Source organism: Asterias amurensis, chromosome 8 (assembly GCF_032118995.1).
Source record: "Asterias amurensis chromosome 8, ASM3211899v1".
In the NCBI taxonomy this organism is placed as follows: Eukaryota; Metazoa; Echinodermata; class Asteroidea; order Forcipulatida; family Asteriidae; genus Asterias; species Asterias amurensis.
Window position 1 is genome coordinate 3,316,131 of NC_092655.1, and position 20,995 is coordinate 3,337,125.

The 20,995-nt window shown below is 38.4% G+C and overlaps 1 protein-coding gene across 2 annotated transcripts; it reads right to left on the reverse strand.

Moving 5' to 3' along the window:
* Positions 1 to 1,069: 1,069 nt before the first annotated feature.
* Positions 1,070 to 19,533, reverse strand: LOC139940874 (phosphatidylinositol 4-kinase type 2-alpha-like). 2 transcript variants are annotated; one of them, XM_071937249.1, is made up of 9 exons: positions 19,130 to 19,533; positions 17,318 to 17,741; positions 16,480 to 16,680; positions 15,664 to 15,795; positions 13,517 to 13,670; positions 12,331 to 12,501; positions 7,041 to 7,174; positions 5,290 to 5,349; positions 1,070 to 4,492 (listed from the first exon to the last, which is right to left on the reverse strand). In XM_071937249.1, exons 2-9 carry the CDS (start codon positions 17,723 to 17,725, stop codon positions 4,316 to 4,318), a joined length of 1,437 nt encoding a protein of 478 aa, XP_071793350.1. In that variant the 5' UTR covers positions 17,726 to 17,741; positions 19,130 to 19,533; the 3' UTR covers positions 1,070 to 4,315. The 2 variants fall into 2 exon arrangements, with proteins under 2 accessions (XP_071793350.1, XP_071793351.1); XM_071937250.1 differs by having other exon boundaries at positions 19,481 to 19,513.
* Between the last annotated feature and the right edge of the window lie 1,462 nt (positions 19,534 to 20,995).

Sequence of the window (20,995 nt, forward strand, 5' to 3'; positions counted from 1 at the left end):
TAAATAAAATGAAAGGCATTCTCGTAAAGAATGATTCAAGAAGACATACTCAGAAACTTGCACCAAACCTAACACTTTCTCGTGATGTAAGAGATCAAAATGGGATGACGCGAAGAAAACAAAAATGATGAGACGCACAAGGTTGAACTCAATACAGACACTCCCTTGTTATCCACCCACAAAATAATTGGAATTGGAATACCTTTTTTTGTGTACACCACATTTTTTTCTTTTAACTGTGTTCATTAGTGATGAGCATGAAAGAGAAATTTCCCTCTTTAGAAAACACAATGGTCCGTGCGAAAGTCCCGAGAGCATTCTTTCACACGCGACCCTCAACCCCGATTGTACCGGGGTCCCTGAGACGTTTGGTCGGGCGCCGGTGAGTTCGGGAGGCGAGGGCTAGCACGGTCGGGGTGCCCTGCCGTGTTTTGAAACTTTCATCCCCCGTCAGAGTCCCGCTGTTTTGGGGGCTGAACAGGGGGCTAGGTGTAATTCAAAGGGACAGACTGCCTTCTATAATTCAATTGTAATCTGGAGCAATTAGTTTTGCTACAGGTGAGGTCATAGGTCACAGCGATCTGACTCATTATTGGAGATAAACGAGGAACATCTTTTTGATCGTCTTTTGAAGAGAACAAATCAACAAAATTAGGAGGCTGCCTTGGGCTATTGATTGACGAGGCTCGAAAGCTCTCAAGACATTAATTGTAAGTAAAGTCGTGGTTTTGCCTGGAAATGTTGTGACAAGTTGCAAGAAATGGTGACGGATGCCGAAACGGTGTCTGACGCATTGCTCTAATTCAGGATATTTACCGTCGTCTTCACTCTTCTTTCGTATCGTAAAATAATCAAAGAGTTGGCGATGAAAGATTCTTATTCTTAAAGGAAAAGTTTACCTTTGGTTTTTGGTTACGTTCGATTGTTTTACTCCTAAATAAGTGTCATCTTTTTTAACCATAGCATGTTGTTTTGCATATTATATTTGTTTGTAAGGAAGGGGGTAGACAGGCGCAATAGACATATACAAAAGAGACTAGACTAAATCTGTGGAGTATTTTTCAACGAGTTGTATTCTCTCATAAATATATACAAAGCAATTTCTTGAGAAAAGTCGTCCAATGTCAGTAAATGTTTATAATGTCTTAAATATTCCAATAATGATTATAGCAGAAAGTAACAGTAGGGTAAAAGTCTAATTGAGGGCCAATTTCGCAGAGCAATTTCACCATGATTTAAGTGCCCTACTTCTAAATGAGTTAATTTGCACCCGTGGCCTGTAACTAAATCTATTTTTCCCTTTCTAAAGAGCGTTTTCGAAATCACGGCCTGGGCTAACGGCTTGTACTGGAACTTTAAGGCTTCGTTTCAAAGCTTTAAAATGCCGTGCCAAAGACGCACATCTTTAAAATAACCAACGTAGCCCGAGCCAATGAGCCCAAGTTGACTCATGGTTTCGAAAAAAAACCTAATGCAAAATTATGTGACTAAAGTTCTCTACAACTTTAGTCTGGGACTCCATTTCATGTAATATTGTTAAGCAGACAAGTTGTTAAACATAGGTTAACAGCCAAAACTACCATGTACTGCACATCACTTGTGAATGGGTTCCCTGTCAATTTATGCTTAGCGAATTAAATTTGCTAAGCAACATTTTCGGCTGCTTAACGAAAGTGGACCCTGGTTCACACCTTTAAAGAAACTATTAGCAATACAGTAAGTAAATGAAAAGGAAGACAACTTAAGCAAACAATTAGACTTCAGGCACGATCTGGTTAGAGGTGCGTGTTGCAAGAAATAAAAGAAAGAAAGAAAAACACAAAAATTGCAGGTAAATTCTCAACACAAATAAATAATCTTGATTCACAACTGCAAAAGAGCAATAGTAGCACCATCACTGGACGGTCACTCCTTGGGCCAGATTTCATGGAGCTGCTTAAAACCAACACAATAATGCTTACCAGACTATGGTTATCAGCCAACAAACCAGTTGTCATGTGCAGTCTGTGACTGGTATCCTAATCATTTTTGCTTAGCAGAAACTTTTGAAAGCAATATTTTCTGCTTGTGGAGCTCTATGAAATTGTGCACTGGCTATATGTAGACAGCTTACCCCTAAGGCAACTAAAAGATGCTAACTAGATCAGATCACACTTCTGCTTACAATACTTTGGTAATTTTCAAGTATTCTACAAAAATCTATACCACTGGGTGGTAAAACAGAAAAAAATAATTAATAAGTGACATCAGTAGTTAACTACTAACCTCAAATTTAGAACAACCCACTTCCGATGTCCACACATGAATTTGATCATTATTGCACATTTTTATGGTTTGGGATCCCCATTTTTATCTGATGTGCTCACAGTGACTATGGTTAAACATGAATAAAACTTAAATTGGTTTGGAATTCTACATTTGTCGTTGGTTCTGGTCTAAACAAACAATTTACTGGCTCCCAGCAGCCAAGTGCCCTTTTATTTGCAGAACCAAATCACCTTTTAAACTGTGTTCTATTTATTTCAAACTTTCTGGTACTCAAACAAAGGGACCCTCAAAGGCTTAATTTGTAGCAATGAAGTGTTCAGATTTAGATGTGGGAGAAAACTCACCTTAATCACATAGAGGGACTGAAACACAATCCACATGTGTGGCAAAGTTATCACACAAAAACATAAGCAGTCATATGTAAGCCTCTTTCTTAAATTTGAAACTAAATGCCTGTATTTGTTGAGACCTTTTTGTCAATATTCGGCAGTTTGACATACAAATGGTTCCAGTGACTGTTAACTAACTCATGTGCTAATTTAAATCAAAATAAAAGTGAAAAGTAATACTTAAAATTAAAACCACACAACCCAAATAATTATTTGCTAAATGGTCAAATAAAACATATAAATACTTGAACATCAGAATTTCAGTATGATTTTTTGTCTTCAAAAACAAGAAAAAAAGAAACTTTTAATCTCAGAGTGTAAAGAATTGGCTTAAAGAATACGAAGCACCTGAAATCCACAAAGACAAAATCAGTCATAGCTGCAACCAGCAACAGCTTTTTATAACACTCATAAAGAACTTAAAAAGAGTGATTTATTTTTGAGGGAATTTTCTGCAAGTACCACAGTCGTTGCATAAAATGCAGGTTGGCAATAGAGCCCTTACATTAGTGGCCATCATTGATGGAATGTGCAAAGGTGAAAGGCTATCATTTGCTGGGAGTCGTAGACAGCATATACACACAAGCACCTTTCCATTATTCTTCATCAAAGATGGCGGTCAATGATGTTAAGTGCAATCCATCTCTATAAAGCCTTAATTATATAAAGCACAATGAATGGACAATAACTATCTGCAGTAGTGTTATTAATTTTGGTTTTTACTCATACATACACTCTGTGTTAGCACTGTATACTCAGTACTTTCCCGAGCTCTGTGAAAATATCACAGGCATATTACTCAGGTGGGATTCGAACCCACGACCCTTGCAATTCTAGAGCAGTGTCTTACCAACTAGACGACCGAGATTGCCCGGTAGCTAGAGGCAGTTCAAATCCTATGTTTTGTCAGCGGGTACCCCAACGATATAATACATGTAGATGTTAAATTTGTATCAGGGATAAAGGGGATTAATTTTGGTTTAACTCATACACACCAATGTCTGTTATACTCAGTACTTTCCTGAGCTCTGTGAAAACAAAAATCACAGGCATATTACTCATCACAGTCGTGTTATTATCATACACATGTAAAACCATGCTATTGGATGATCAGTCAAGTATGTAGGTTTGAATTATAAAGTGAGATATTTAGGACGTCTTTGCAATTATAAATGAAAGACAGATCATGGGCCAACCCACAGGCCTGGAAGTTCATCTTTATGAGGGCAAGGCCATTTTCATTTTGCAATAGTTCTTCCATACACCTTATCTCAAATTCTCAGTAGGCGCGAGTTAGGCATGGAGGTGCATGCTGGTCTAGCTAGTGATTAAGTTTGGTCGCTAGCTCGAGCAGCATTCAACAGTTAAGGCCAAGCCACACATGCCCCGATAACGAGAACATAAACGACAACGATAAAAATGCACACCATCGAATGGTTGAAATACTCAAGCAGAATACGCCCATGCTCATTCAAACCATTGAGGGCGTGCATTTTTTTCGTTACCTGTGTGACTAGGTCAGACGGTCTATGTGGTGAACAATTTGAAGGGCACTAAGGCCAAGACCAGGGCAACAGAGACCAGGGCCTCCGTGCCCTGCGTGTGATTCCAGGTCTGAATCCCCTAATGGTATTCTCTAACCATTGACAATGTCGTCATCAACACCACGAGAAAAAGGGATGACGATGATGAAAGCTCTGGGTGAAGGAGTCGCTGTGTTGACGGACTCGGCCTGGATGACCGTCCTTGGTCGTCTTCTCCACGGTGACCACCGGCATCTGGACGAGCTGGACTGGGCTCTTGTTGTCCCTCATGGCTTGGCACAAGTTCAAGATCTGAAGGATAAAAACAAGCAGGATCCAGTAGAAGTTGGTGCTTAATACAATTTTATGAACACATACACAATCTGTTGGGGACCTGTTGCTGCCAATGGGTATCTTGCATTATGAGGACCTTTTTCTGATAAGCAAGTTATATCTATGCTTACTAGGTTTACATGCATTTTGGGGTAGGGATCATGTTTATGATTGGTGTGATCATCCATAAACATTGTACATGAAGGGGAGAAAACATATACATTTCAGAGTGAAATCTTACACAGAAAATAAATATAAAAATGATTCTCGTATGAAATTGATAATCAGTAGGCTGACTTACTGACAAAGTACATTTTAACTAATTTGGGACTTTACAAAGAAAACTTGACATAGAGCAGGATCTGGGCCCAATTTCATGGCTTTGCTTACCGTAAGCACAGAATCGGCGCTTACGGAAGCAGGGAATTCTGTGCTTACAGCAAGCGTATTTCACGTGGTAGCGGCGAATTTGGGCTTCTGCGCATGCGTACTCCAGGTTACTAGGCATTCTACGCTTACAAGGCTAGCGCAGAAATTCGGCGCTTGCACGTAAGCGGGAAATCGTGATTGTAAGCGCAGAATGTGGCGGTAAGCAGAGCCATGAAATTGGGCCCTGCTCTTTTCAAAACTTGTCAACGTTTACCCCGTTCTCAACAAACATGCCCACATTCACAAGTATCAAATGATGAAGTTTTTCCGCCATGAAAGTAAATAAATAAAAGTTATGTTTTCAGTTTCACAGATACGCAAAAGGAAAAACATAGCCAGTACTTTACCTGCCCTCTCATAACTGACATCTGTTTTTCAAACATCTGGCGATCAAATCCTTTATCAATCTGTATGGGATAAAGAATAATAAAATAATAATAATGAAATACACATAGTAAAAAAAAATGTGACATTTCTAAGTGTAGTTGATTTATTGTTTAACTGGTGGCAAAAACTGGGTGAGCTTTGAGTATTTTCTTCCTACTTAATCATTTTCTTGCCAAATATTAAGTGCACCAAGCTAAATCAATCAAAAGAACCACCTCTGCCCTTAGGTACCCATTTGTACCCCTGGGTGAGGAGAAGCAATTATAGTTAACTGTCTTGCATGAGAACAGAAATATTATGACCAGGACTCAAACCAACATAATATCCGCCTGAAAAGACAAAATCTGCCTGAAAAGACGCTGTTCAGATTAACAGAAGTAAACAAGCAGCAAATAAACATACCGAATATAACAAAACTGTAAGCATCAACAGATTTCCATGAACCCCTAAACAAAACCCCATGAAACTTCAAATCACTTATAGGAGTCCCAAGAAGGAGGGAAGTAACTGTTAACCTCACAGTAAAACACTTCAAGAATGTAGAAGATAATGTTAATAATAATATTTAAATTAAAGGAGTAGTTAAGTAATTAAATAAAAGAAACGGACAAAAGTAACCACTCTAAAGACCTGGCTATTCCAGGTAAAAATATAAAAGGAATTAACATTTATTAATAATACCTTTGACAGTTTCCAGTCTCTGGTTGGTCAAAACCCGATCAAAACCCAGCATACACTGTGTACAACAAGTTGGCGCTTTGCACTGTATCGCATGCTTATTCATCTTAGTTTAATTGCAACTCCGCGCACATGCGCATACATGCTGAAAATGTATACATTTTCATGTAACAGGTGCGCGCATATAAACTCATTTGTCCATATGGTCTTGTTTACAGCGACATGCTACATGGACGCTGAGCTCATGCGCGCGTTTAAATGCACAAAGAACACATGTCGTTGAGTCATTTGAGGGCATTTAACATAAAATATGGCCCCTGAACTTATCTTGAAGTATCGTCGATAGAAAAGTCACAAAATTTGGACATTTTTAGCCGTTAATTTTGTTAAAAGGTATTTGTTAACCGACCTCCGCATCTGGCTCGGTCTGTTAACAACGCCAGCCACCAACCCGGTCATTACCACGCAGTAAAGACCCGGGCCTCGCACTGTAATTCTCTTAATAATAATAATAACAATAATAATAATAATAATAATAATAATAATAATAATAATACATGTAGCATGCATTTGTAAAGTGCTTGTTACATGGTTTCTAAGTGTTGAAACATAATGTTAACTGACTACACACTATAATGGCAATCATAAAGTAAGTGTACAACAAAATGACATTATTTTAAGTGAGATGGTATAGCTATAAAGCACGCAGGTATTGGTATAGAAATCACACAACGACTAAAATATTACACTACAAAAGGTAATTCTGACAACAAGTTGTAAGAACCATGGAGGAAGTCCTCCATGTAAGAACTTAAAGTGCCGAGCCAAGAAACATCACAAGAGCAGGCCTCTTACTTCCTGGAGGCAACAAAGGCGATTGCCTCCAAGCCTTAGTGCCCTTAAAATGCTCCAGTAGAAATTTTAAGTTTCCTCATAGGGTGCCCTTTATCAAAGAGAAAATGCCTTGGTGCCCTTTCAAAAACGAAGCATACCTGAGGCCTGAGAGTGAGCAGATTTTCTTGAAGGTACTTACTGAGAAGAGATCACGGAGTTCCTGGCAAAGGTCCTCCACAAAATTCATGTCTGTGAGTTTAGGTAAGACTGCGTCTTTGATTTCATCCGAGAAGGGAATCTTGGCCTGTCCCAACCAGGCCCAGTGGTACGGGTCTACGACAAACAAACAGAAAAATCATAAAGTTTTAAGAAACGTAACATTTAACATCTCTTATTAAACGTAATATGAAAACACCTTTTGAAATTCTCAGGGCTTGCTTATTCACGAGGAAACAGAGCTAGTTATGACTAACATTTAATAATAATAATAAATAGCACACGGTAGCTGACAAAAAATGCCATGCAGGAAATTAAATTTGTTTTTAATCATACTTGTCTCGAAACAGACAGCATTAAAACGACTTTATACCCTAGCAACTTTATTCCACTGACTTTTTTTGTGAGTAACCTAAAATGACAAATAAATCAACAGATTTTTTTGAGTCCATAATTATCTTTATACCGCGACTGAAATCAGTTTTGTATTTAAATACAGTGGACACTATTGGTAATTACTTAAAATAGTTTTTAGCGTAACAACTTTTTTGGTACCAAGTAATGGGGAGAGGTTGATAGTATACAAATATTGACTGCTTCGAGTGCTATGGTTAAAACTATGACTCCCGAGGTGATCCCCGGAGCGTTCTATTTTCCCGAGGCGAAGCCGAGGGAAAATAGAACGCTCCGGGGATCACCGAGGGAGTCATAGTTTTTAACCATTGCACGAGTAAAAGCAGTCAATATTTGTTTTATGACACCCCAAACATTTCTAATTATACATTATTATTATTAAGTTACAGACCTAAATGCTACAATCCACGGACGACGCGAATACAGATTGCAAACACTTTTACTTACTGTGTTGCATGTAGTGTCGTGCAATCCGAAATGGTTACAGACTATTAATTTATCATCCTCGTACACGCAACGGACGTCTGGGTACTGCACGCCGTGTGCTAGTCTGTCGGACTAGCGCACGAAGCCGTGTGCTAGTCTTCGGACTAGCGCATGGCAAACCGACGCACTATCACACGGCCGTCGTCTAGCAAAACTACGACATGTCATGTGACGCGCTCTAAACCAATCAGCAGGCAGAACACTTGCAAGGGGATGTTATAATATAAAACATTGTGAGAAACGGCTCCCTCTGAAGTAATGTAGTTTTTGAGAAATTAGTAATTTTCAACGAATTTGATTTTGAGACCTCAGATTTAGAACTTGAGGTCACGAAATCAAGCATTAGAAAGCACACAACTTCGTGTTTTTTCTTTCATTATTATCTCGCAACTTCGATAAATGATTGCAAGCTGAAATGTTCACAGGTTTGTTATTTTATGCATTCATATGTTGAGATACAGCGAGTGGGAAGACTGGTCTTTGACAATTTACCAAAAGTCTCCACTTTCTTAAATGAGTTACATCCTCTCACCATTAGCATCCTAAAACATCTTCCAAACAGAGACAGCAACGTTCATTTGCGTGTCAATAAATCTTTAAAATGTCTTATTTTCAAAGGGTGTGTGAACTCCAAGTGGGGCATATTCTTTTGTGGGGGAGTGAAGTCTGGGAATAGTGTGCGTCCTTGAGCGTCTTTCCGCCCAGTCCTGATGGACAGGGCCACAACAAAACAGTCAATAACTGTTTCTCAGACTTAAGATGCCTCTATTGATCTGCATTGACAAGAACTGTCAAATGAGCAGTGTCCACAAATGGGCGCTAATCCTTTCTGTTCCCTGTCTCCGTCAATTATATTTGATTTAGAGAGGTTTTTTTTTTTTTAAATCTCCTGACCTAACTGTTGGGATAATGGTTTATTTTTTTGCTAGCAGTTGTTGTTTATGAGAGGCTAGGATGTGCTGGGTCGCAGGTGGCGGCTGAATTACACGTAATTAATTGAAATCTCATGACTGCTTGGACATTGAATGAGAAAGAAAGACTGAAAGTGGGACAGAAGTTACAGTGCATTGTTGTTTCAGTGTGTAATTACTTAAAACAGTGAGTTCAGTGTTAGCACTACGTGCTAGGACATGAGCAAGTAAATGAGCAAGGCAGACAATAGCACTTAATAAAATATATCTTACTAAGCATTAGTGTCGAAACAGTCACAAAGAATATAAATGAACATCATCTGAAAAGTTACAGTTAATTCTTTTTTCGACAGGGAGATTGTTTAACTACTAACAACAGTGAGTAGTGTTCAGTAAAGCAGTAAAGCAGACCACACAATTTATAATAAAAATATATTAACTAAGCATTAGTGTCAAACCAGTCACAAAGAATATGAACATCATCCGAAAAGTTACAGTTAATTCTTTTTTCGACAGGGAGATTGTTTAACTACTAACAACAGTGAGTAGTGTTCAGTAAAGCAGTAAAGCAGACCACACAATTTATAATAAAAAATATATTAACTAAGCATTAGTGTCAAACCAGTCACAAAGAATATGAACATCATCCGAAAAGTTACAGTTAATTCTTTTTTCGACAGGGAGATTGTTTAACTACTAACAACAGTGGGCAGTGTTCAGTAAAGCAGCAAAGACCACACCACTTAATAAAAAATACATTAACTAAGCATAAGTGTCGAACCATTCACAAAGAATATATAAGAACATCATCTGAAAAGGAGCATAGCTGTTTGAGCAACTTCGTTCTGAACCAGGCAGATCTGTGTGCAACTTTTTCTTCGAAAGTTGCCCTCTCTCCCGAAACACCCAGTGCCATACACTATATGTTCATACCTGTATATGCACATTATTTTTGAAAAAAAAAAAAAAAATCCAATACGCAGGTACCACGCAAGGTTTAAGCCAGGATTTGGTAAAAAGGGTGTCAAAATTTGCTAGAAATTCAAAACATTGGGTGTCCAAGTTGTTTATATGTTTACATGTTAATGACAAGAAAGGGTGTCATAATTTTAAACAGGGTGTCCAAAGACACACAAAAACCCTCTAGCTAACACTTAGGTACCACTTGCTACAAAGTACCACTCTCTGGGTACAGCTGGTACCTGGCAACACATGGCTTGTGTAGTACATGTATAGACGATGTGACCTCTGACGTCACTCGAAAACCATAACATGATTCGTACGCATACTGCTGGGCAAAACTTTTGTGTTTTGGCAGCCAGCTAGAAAGTACACGCACGCTTACCATGACTACATGTCTCTTTGCCCGGCAAAACATGGCATGTACGATGCTGTCATAGATAGGTCACATCGTCTATAAACTTAGGTTTTAGTTTTCAAAGGAAACTTAAAGCACTTACAATGGACATGTAGTACACGGTGCTCAGCACACCCTGGTGCACATGGGGGGGGAGGGCTGGTTACCAATGGGAGACTTTGGAAAGCTACACATGTAGGTGGCAGCAGAGTTACCAGGACCTCTTCAATTTACATCTCAACACCCACCAGTTCACTCAATCTTTTTTGTAATCTCATATTGTTTAGTTTATTTGTTGCTTTCTTTTGTATAAATTTGTTTATTTGTTTTGTAAATTTGTTTATTTGTTTTGTACTGAATTGAACAATATAAGCATTTCTTATTACTATTTTCCATCATTGACATAATTCTGATCATGCCCACATTACAGAGAACAATAGATTTACCTACTAAGACTGCTGCCACCAAGCGTCCCAAAAGTCCCCCGTTGAAAACGAGGGCTTTAACAATAGGGATACGTGTACTGAAAAACAGACAGCGAGAATGTCCTCGCTTTTTTTTTCACGGACATAACCAATAGGGACAATGCTAAAAAAGTCCAAACAATTTGGAGAACAAAGAGTTCTTGGTTTACAGGGTAGGCAACATGTGTGTGCATGAAACTGATGAAAGGGTAAAACGAAAAACTGATATTCTTTATCACTGATGCAATGGATATGTTGTGTTTCTATTGTTATCTCCATTCTATATTGACTGTAGGGTCTTTATTACATATCTTGTCAAAGTACAATATGTCCAGAGTCCAGTCACCCCCTTTAGTCTCTGGTACTTAAAGGCATGGACACTATTGGTAATTACTAAAAATAGTTATTATCATAAAACCTTTCTTGATTACGAGCAATGGGGCGAGGTTGATGGTATAAAACACTGTGAGAAACGGCTCCCTCTGAAGTGCCATAGTTTTTGAGAAAAAAGTAATTTTCCATGAATTTAAATTTCGAGACCTCAAGTTTAGAACTTGAGGTCTCGAAATCAACCAACTAAACGCACACAACTTCGTGTGACTAGGGTGTTTTTTCTTTCATTATTATCTCGCAAGTTCGATGACCGATTGAGCTCAAATTTTCACAGGTTTGTTGTTTTATGCATATGTTGAGATACACCAACTGTGAAGGCTAGTCTTTGACAATTACCAATAGTGTCCACTGCCTTTAAAGGGGCTTGGTCATCATGATCAAAGCAGGCATGTGGCTGTACTTGGAATTATGAACTCTCACCCACTTGAAGTACGTCGATTTCCATAGATATGATATGGAAGGATGGTACATGCATGCTTTAAGGCAGTGGACACTATTGGTAATAACTTGAAATAATTATTAGCATGAAACCTAAATTTGATTTCGAGACCTCAGATTTAGAATTTGAGGTCTCAAAATCAAGCATCTGAAAGCACACAACTTCGTGTGACAAGAGTGTTTTTTCTTTCATTATTATAATATCTCGCAACATTGATGACGAATTGAGCTCAAATTTTCACAGGCTTGTTATTTTATGCATATTTGTTAAGATACACCAAGTGAGAAGACTAGTCTTTCACCATTACCAATAGTGTCCAGGGTCTTTAACTGGGTGAGAGTCCAGAAATTACTTGTACAGCCACAGTCCTGCTTTGATCATAAGGACATGAAGGATACAGCCCCTTTAAGGATATGTAGCCTAAAGCCTTGTTCCCATCGAACTCTTTTTTTTTAAAGTACCGCAACCTTTTTGTAAAATGATAAAATTAAATCCAATAGACCTTTTCGCAAATACTGGGGCGCACGCGTAATGCTTGGAAATTGGTGCATTGTGGTCTAGCTGGTGATCAAATTTCATCGAATTTTATCTATCCAACACTAATGCACCTCATTCAACAGTTTGTGCTTACGCAATGGTATTTGCGAAAAGGTCTATGGGGCACAAGGTAAACTGCCCTCTCTGTCAACTTGCTGCGACCGTGATGTAAAACTAACAGGCTGTTAACTTATCAGGGCCGCTAAAAAGTCCATATGGAACGTGGCTTTTATTGACTGTGAAAATGAAAATGTTTTTTTTGTAATACTCACATGTTCGCCATTCATCAGGATGCTTAAAGGGGAATGCCAGACCATTGTCTATGGCTGCTATTTTGACGCCAGGTGGTTTGACCAGTGACCAATCAGAGCTCTCCTCAAGATCTGCACTTTCGTCCACCTCTGATTTGTCATATTTTATTAGCCAGTTGTCATTTCCTCGATCTAGTAAAAAGGAATAAAAGTAACAAGAATTTTGAGAGAACTTCTAACTGGGGGTTTCAAAATGTCATTTTGAATTTGAAACAAGTACAATGTAATGTGTACAGGCACTGCAACAAAGATAAATGTGTCTACAGTACAGTCACAACCAAAGACATATGGTTTTCATTTCCAGCAAAACAACACTCCATCATGTATGGGATAGATAATCACAAAGTTAAATTAATAAATCATTTTATAAGGTTTGCTGGTGCGTCAATATTTTTGTCAAAATGCAAGCTTGACCAGTGTTTGTTGCTCCCTTACTTTTCTTTTGGCCGAATCATAAATGGGGGGAGGGAGACCAATATGATAATTGTTTTAAGTCCTCCTTTGTTTTATGATTCAATCAAACACATGTAAGACAAATATTATGTTTGTTGTCAGTCGTTAGTAACGACTCAACTGTCGATTTCACCAAAGTCTTAATACCTTAGGATCAATCTTTGGACTTAGGACAAGTTGAAGAGATACAAAATACATTATCTGGCATGATATTTGGTTCAAGGGAAAAAAAACAACATTTTTTTCCAGTACAAAGGCTGGTCTTTTTACATACATTCAGATGGTGTAGATTGTAAAGGTATAGATTTTTCAGGCCTTATTTATGCTTTTTCCACTGGCAAAGAAATCGGAACAGACTAAAGTAGGAAGAGTATCATGTCTGCATAATCTACAATAAAACATGTATTTCATTTTTGATCATAATATAATGCCTGATGCAGTATTTTGCCTGCCAGTAAATGACGTGGAATGTACACAGATCTCTTTGTGAACAAATATGTTCTACACAATGGCTGTGGGTGCCGTAGCACCTTGTAAACCCTTTGCCTTATAAGGTACTACATAATAGAGTCTCAGAATTCATTACTGCAATAACCCATCTCTCTGAATGTTTGTATATTACTCATCGCCTTGAGTTCCTTGTTTGGTAGATACAAGCGCTATTATAAGACTTTGATATTATTAATACACTGACCTGTGTTCCTAATGATGTAGTCTAGCACTACAAGCTGCTCAAAGTTCTTCTGGAATTGGTTGGACGTGGACTCTGGCAAAGCTTCTGTGTCGAACCTTCTCAACCAGAAATCGGCATCTTTGTACCCACTGACAAAAAGTTGAAACGAACCGACCTAAAGGAAAATAATAAAAACAGTAACAGTACACAGCATGAATAAAGCGCATTATGCATCACAGATTCCTCAATGCGCTTAACAATAGAAACAAAAGCTAAAACATGAACAAATAAAAATATACCTCTACAATACTATGTCATAAAATATCCTACAGAAAAGATGACAAGGCAGTGGACACTATTGGTAATTGTCAAAGACTAGCCTTCACAGTTGGTGTATCTCAACATATGTATAAAATAACTAACCTGTGAAAATTTGAGCTCAACCGGTCATCAAAGTTGCGAGATAATAATGAAAGAAGAAAACACCCTTGTCACACGATTGTGTGCGTTAAGATGGTTGATTTCGAGACCTTAAGTTCGAAACCTGAGGTCACGAAATCAAATTCGTGGAAAATTACTTCTTTCTTGAAAACTACTCCACTTCAGAGGGGGCTGTTTCTCTACTTTTTACACTGGGCAACGGTTTAGTGTCTGGCCAGTAATGTATGACTGGACAAGTCCAGCGGTCTTTAAAAAAACTGAATAACAATACCTCACATATTTTCAAATTATTTCTCAATATTATAATAATAGTAATAAAATAAATAAAAAAGCAATTATGTATCGTACGTTATGGATCACAGATCCCTATGTCCACTTTACAAATTTTAAAAGGCTAAATTTACAAAGATACATGTACGCTACTACAGGCAAAAAGAACAGGTCTCATGTATACAGAAAATGCACAGAAACAAACAATGTTTAATTGTTGACTTTCAGCTCGGAAAATGACAGTTAATTCAGTTGGGTAATAAAATTAAGTACACTTAAAGACAGAAGATATATTACAGGTAATCTTTTCTTAAATGTCTCAGGCCCTGTGTCAGGACCCATGCAGTTTTTTCTCATGTTGTTTCTGGTCTTCTAAAATAATTTCTTGTCAAGTATACATTTTTAGCTACATGTATAAGCCCTGCGGTCTTGAATATTTTTCTCCCAAATTTGACCCATGTTCATAGAAAATTTCAAGCAGCAGAAAAAGGTTTTACAGTGGAGACTGAAGCAAGACAAAAAAACCTGCTCCTTATAAAAAAACAACTTGTTTTCATGTTTACTGGCAAGTGGTGGGGAAAATCATGTTAGGAACACCAAAGGTGGTTGCCCTTAATAAGCCCAAATTATGGACTGTTTTACCAGTATTGTGTGTAGCTGAATGGATGTGACACTAGTCTACAAAAAAAGTCTCTACATAAATACCCCTGGATTTTCACAGCAAGGCTGCATTATTAAAACCTTGTTGTAAATCTGCTGGTATGTACGCACTAAACATATTTTATACACACAATGTCCAGGGTTTACTGCAAGCAAAAATACATGTCATGCATGTAGTTCACAAGAACTTATATAATGGTGCTAAACACAGTGGAAGACCTGACAGGCTTTAAAAAGTTTTATTATTTAATCTCGCAGTAAGCATAAAAGCGTTTGTTGAAAGAAAACGTTGCCTAGGATCGGACAAGTTGGTCTTTGAAAAGCATTTGAAACCGTTTGTTATGAGAATACATATGGTTAGAAAGATATTTTAAAAGTAGAATATAATGATCCACACAAGTATCACTCGAAATTGCACGGTTTTCTTTATACGTCGCGAGCAACACGGTCGGCCATTTGATTGAGTCAAAATTTTGACTCCACAAAATGGCCGACCGTGTTTCTTCGCGACATATAAGTAAAACCGTGCAATTTCGAGGCATGTTTATGTGGATCATTACAGTATACTATCAAATTATCCTTCTAACAATATGTATTTCAACTGCTCTTCAGCAACCAACTCGACCAATCCAAGGCAACGTGTTCCTTTAGGCAGCTGTACAATCCTGCTTACAAAGAAAATGGTCCCGGTTGTTCCGTAAGAGCAAGTAGTTTTGTAACCAGGAATGTGCTAATTTCAAGAGCAAGCCCACTTCCCTCGATTGATAGACGAGAATAAATCTAAAAAGGAAAATTACCTTTGGGGGCAGTCCAATTCTGTGAAATCTTCTCCCGATTGATTCAAATTTCTCTAATGTAAACTTCTTGGTCCTGGCCTTTGCTCTGTCAATGGGTGAATAATTGAATGTCTCACTAGCAAGCCGTACAACCTGGATAATTGGAAACAAGTCAAAGAAAGGGTTAAATTACTGGTTTCCTCCCCTGCCTTTCAACCCTGTCAACCTGTGGACTTGGTTCGAACCCTACCTCAGGACTCGATCCTTGCATACCTGGATTGGGTTTTCAATCTCTACCTGATTGCATGGGTGTTTGGCGCTTGCACAGTAAGCGGAGAGTCTAGTGTGAACATCAGCGCAGATTCTGACAGTACGGCAGAGCCATCAAAATGAAGCCCAGGGCCCAATTTCATAAAGCTGTTAAGCAGAAAATACTGCTTGAAATTTGGTTATTGCTAAGCAAAACTTTTGTCAGGCACCAGCCACAACAATGCAAACTTTATGTAATTTTAGCTGGTAGCCTATTTCTGCTAAGCAATACTCTTCTAATTCTTCTGCTATTACCAGGAAAGATCTGCATTATCAAAAGGGAAATAACTGGAGGTCACAAACGCCATGTCCTCTGTAGTCCCAGTCTTGGCTCGAGTGCCCATCAAAACTTTCCCATAGACTTTAAGGTTTCCCAATGGAAACGCTCCTGCAAAACGAAAATGGCCTTGCCCTCTCAACAATGAAATAATTGAAGCCATGTTAGCCACTGCTGATTTTAACATTGTACATAACAATCCCAGTTAAAAACAAAAACCAGGGGAAACAAGATACTAAAATTGTACTCACTCTAGTCTTAGGAACAATATTCAAGTTCAACTTCTTGTCAACGAGGTATGCACCTGCTTCGGAGAGGTAGCCCTGGTTTGGAACCAAACAACTTCGCCCAAAACAGCAGGGAAAACAGGTTTTCTGAAACCACTTGATCCATTTGGGGTTGAGGTGTCCGTACGGCTCCTCACTCTTTGGTTTGAATACGGAAATAGTTTTCTGAAGGAAAGAAGAACAATTTATAAGCACCAATAAGTACAGAAGAGTTACAAATAATATTGTTCCATAATTGGAATACAAAATCTGAGAAATGTTGTCCTAGGAAGATAGAAATGTTGTTAAATTCCTTTCTCTAAAACCACATACCTTTAAAGTGAAGCGTTTCTCAAATACTTTTTCAACAGCAAAGAGTGCTTCTTACCAAGTAAGTTTTTTATTGACATGAATTTTTGAGTAATTTACCACAGGTAAACTCCCCCTTTAATTAGGTACCTCCAGAGAATCATAAGCACGTGCCATCTTGCAGAAATATTAACTTTATATTTCTGTCTGTCATTAGCATAGAGTTATATAAGAACAGCGGTATATCAGAACTAGAAGGCGCACTGACCATTTTCTTAATTGACAAAACAGCATCGCACAGCTTGTGTTTGTGCGGCCATTTTGTAAGTTGATAAAACAGCATTGCGTAGCGTTCAATAAACAAAAACTCCAATGTGTACTTCATATTCAACAGGAGTACAGAATGGCTCGCGTATCTCCTTGCGGTCCCGTTGCGTTTGTGCAAGCAGTATTATCAGTGCGCCCTCAAGTCCTTATATATAACTCTATGGTCACTACATTACTTAATTCTCACCTTCTCCATGTCTCTGACAAAATAGCTTCCGCTCGATCCCTGCGATATTCTTTCCGGGTAAATCCCCTGAAAGATAGCATCCTCTGCTCTCTTAACAAAGTCTGTATATTCCGCATCCTCATTGAAGACATTGAAGTCATCTTGATCCGTACTCCTCAGGGGTCCTCCTGAAGACGGTCTGAGAAGTGGTTGCCTCTCCTGGGACGGAGAGTTTAAATGAGTGGTCTCCAGGTTAAGATGAGGGGCAAAGATCACATCCGGAAGACCAGAGGGGCTGTTCTCTGCCCGGTAAGCCAGGCCTAGGGACGTTGGTGAAGCTGCAGACTCTTCGGATGGATCTTGATGGCCGGCTTCACATAGAAGACGTAGCTCATGAGGTCTGTCTCTGGACACAGTGTTGGTACTCATCAGGGTGCATTGATCACTGAAAAAGAAATTGAAAGTGATATCTCATCAATTTTTTATATTGAAAAAGGAATTTTGAAAACTAAACTTTTTAAAAGACAAAGACATATTCACTTTATTGATAAGTTTTACTTGAACTACTTCTACATATAGTTACTCGGCAGGATGAATAAATCAAGATGCAATTTTTATAGCTGTGTCTTCAGGAAACAGGAGCCGAGATTGAGATTTGAACCCACATTGCATGTGTTGACTATTAGCCACAACAACTGGAAAATTCTTAAAATTGTGAAAATTAAGTTTTAAAATTGCATGACATGTCCAACAAAGCACATTATATAATTGAAGAGTACTTTTTCTTCTTCTTCCAGTTTCTGCGGGAGAGTAAAAAAAAAAAAAAAAAATTGAACGCAACCGACTTATTACACTTATCCATACTTCTAGAAACTATAAGGCTCCCCTGTGAGCCTTATAGGGGTCTAGTATTTTGGGCCTCCGTAACGCTATATACGTTTTTCAAATCGGCGTTGAGAGGTGAAAGTTTTGCGACCGTCAGCCAGCCAGTTTCTTTGGTACTACACTACCAAAATTTTCCCCACATACTCAATATACATTCATAATGCTTGTATTTTCTTTTTGTTGAGTGAAAATAAAAAACATCGTCAAAAAATGCTATTTCCTGCTCGGTACTCACAGTTGTTTTTCTTCCGCATCGCACGTTTTTTGACTTCTCAATATGCAGCCTACTACATGTAAATCGACAAAATGCCGAGCCGCGGTAGAGTCCGACTAAACCATTCTGTGAGAGGGGTGTTACAAACCCGTGCGGCAGTTCGTGGGTGCTATATGCGTGAACGGCGGGTATTATTGTGAACAAACAGCGCCAGACTGCCACACGGGTTTGTAACACCCTTCTACAAACTGGTTTAGTCCAACTCGGTCGTGGCTCCGGCGCATATTGGCTGGCTAACGGTCGTAAAACTTTCACCTGTCAATGCCCATTTGAAAAACGTATAGCATTACGGAGGCCTAAAATACTAGAGGAGCCTTATAGTTTCTAGAAGTAACTTATCCACATCCCCATGGCCCATGTTAAATGCCGACAATATTGGTTGGTCAAAAATTATTCATTCAATAAATCTTGATCAGTTGGCATGTCGTAACTGGAAGCCAAGGTAATAGGGAATACTATAACTATAAGGCTTGCGCCTCACGGGCATGACGGAGGACTCCTTATTATAGTTTCTATTTATAGAAGTAGGAATACCATTACAAGTATGGCAATGTTCTTTTCTAAAAACGACACAAACCAATGACCACTGGTGTGAGTCACCAGTCACTCACTGACGTGTCATCTGTCAAGACTCAAGTTGTCAACTTGTGAAATAATTTTAATTTCCTGCTTACCTTTTTTTATGCAGACGAAATGGCCGATTCCATTAACTGTGTAGAGAGAGAGCGAAGTGCTACTGACTGAGTGTTAATTAGGTAGTACTACTGTTCCGGTCAGTCAGAAGTAGTATGGTTGACTTAGAAACAAATTCGGAATTTTTTTGTTATTTTATAATAAAAATATAATGGAAAAATTGTGCAGGCAGCAGGGCTGTCGAAAAGAACACAAATTCCACAACACAATCAATCTTCGACGTGGACTTTTAAAGTATCCTAACAGTTGAATGACTAACTTACAACAAGTTACATTCAACTAGCTAGCAATTGGCAAACTAGAGCTAATTATGGTGTACTTTATTGACAAACCTCTCAATCAGAAAAACAAAGCCCACCCGCAGAATCTCGACCCGTGATGATGATTGAGGATGTTTTATCTTTAGACTGGTACTCAAAAGTGGCAGATACTGAACATATGTCAAATTACTGCGTGAAGTCTAGGTTTGTGACAGAAACGCCGCAATTTTTTTTATGACAAATGGTGGCGCTATTTAAAGCCATTGGACACTCTCTGAGCAGAACAAAAATTAAAAGTTCACAGATTAATACAGGGTTTACAGAAGGTAATGATGAAATACTTCCCTTGAAATATTATTCCTTGAAATACTTAATTTTTTTAGAAAACATTAAAACAATTATCAGTTCTCGGGAGGGGGTGGGCGGGGGGGGGGGGGTCACAATCTCCGGGAGACAGTATCTCCTGCCACATCGGCAAGCTACTAGTACCGGTGATAGTTGACACTCTTTGAAAAACAGGTGTTTTTATGTGAATATATATTAAATTTTGAACGATTACTCTTTTCCCAATATGCTGTAATACAACCCTATTAGTTTTTTTCAAAGCATTATTATTAGGCGGCTATCAGTTTGCCCCCAAAGTATGGCCTATATAAAAACAAAAACAAAACCACTCAGAATTCTTCAAGCAAACAAACGTAAGTGCACACTGCAAGCTGTATGCTCAATTATTTGTACCAGCACTGGTCACCAAACGACTTGCATGCTACTTTCTTTAAATTTAGCAGGAAACCAGTAAACCAGCCAAGAACATGTACTGGTTTAGATGTAGTTATTAATAGTTCATCATGTGACGATCGGGAGGATATTTGCATAACGCATTCTGAATTAGCCAATCAGTAGAAGGTTTTTCACAACTGTTGACCAATGGCAAGCCCTAAAACGGTTCCCTAAAATTTTGGCAGACGACATTCACCACATTACTCGTATCCCTTCGCACCAAAGGAAATGGGTTTATTTTTTTTTAATTTCAAAATAAAAATTAAAACAAACATAAAATGTATCTTTCTTAATCCAAATTGAGAATACTTTACAGGCATTATATATATTTTATTGAACAAAAGGTGAATTTTGAAGACATTTTCAGTGACCGCGCAAGGATATAAATCAAGTGAACCGCCCCCTTTGGAAAAAAAAGCCAAAGTGACTCCGCTTTTTCAGTAGCAGTGAAATTTTAACGCAGAACTGACTAAAGCTAAACTTATGTAAAAGAAATTCTCATGAAATTCCTTTTGTCAGATCATGTTTTCGTTTTTATTCTTATACATTGACCGGGAAAAGAGTCCAAGTGGAGCTGCTGTCTTTTTCATCTCAGCGGAGGACAATATTTCCGGGAAATTGTCCAATGAAGTCATTGACCGGGAAACGTTTGCAAGTGGAGCTGGTTTCTTTTTCATCTTAACGGAGGAATATTTTCAAGAAAACTTCCTTTACAGTCATTTCTCTTTGGACCAAGCTTACCGTGAAGTGTTGGGCGTGCAGGCATGAACAACAGCGGACAGTTTCGGTGAGTTTTCAAAGCGTTGT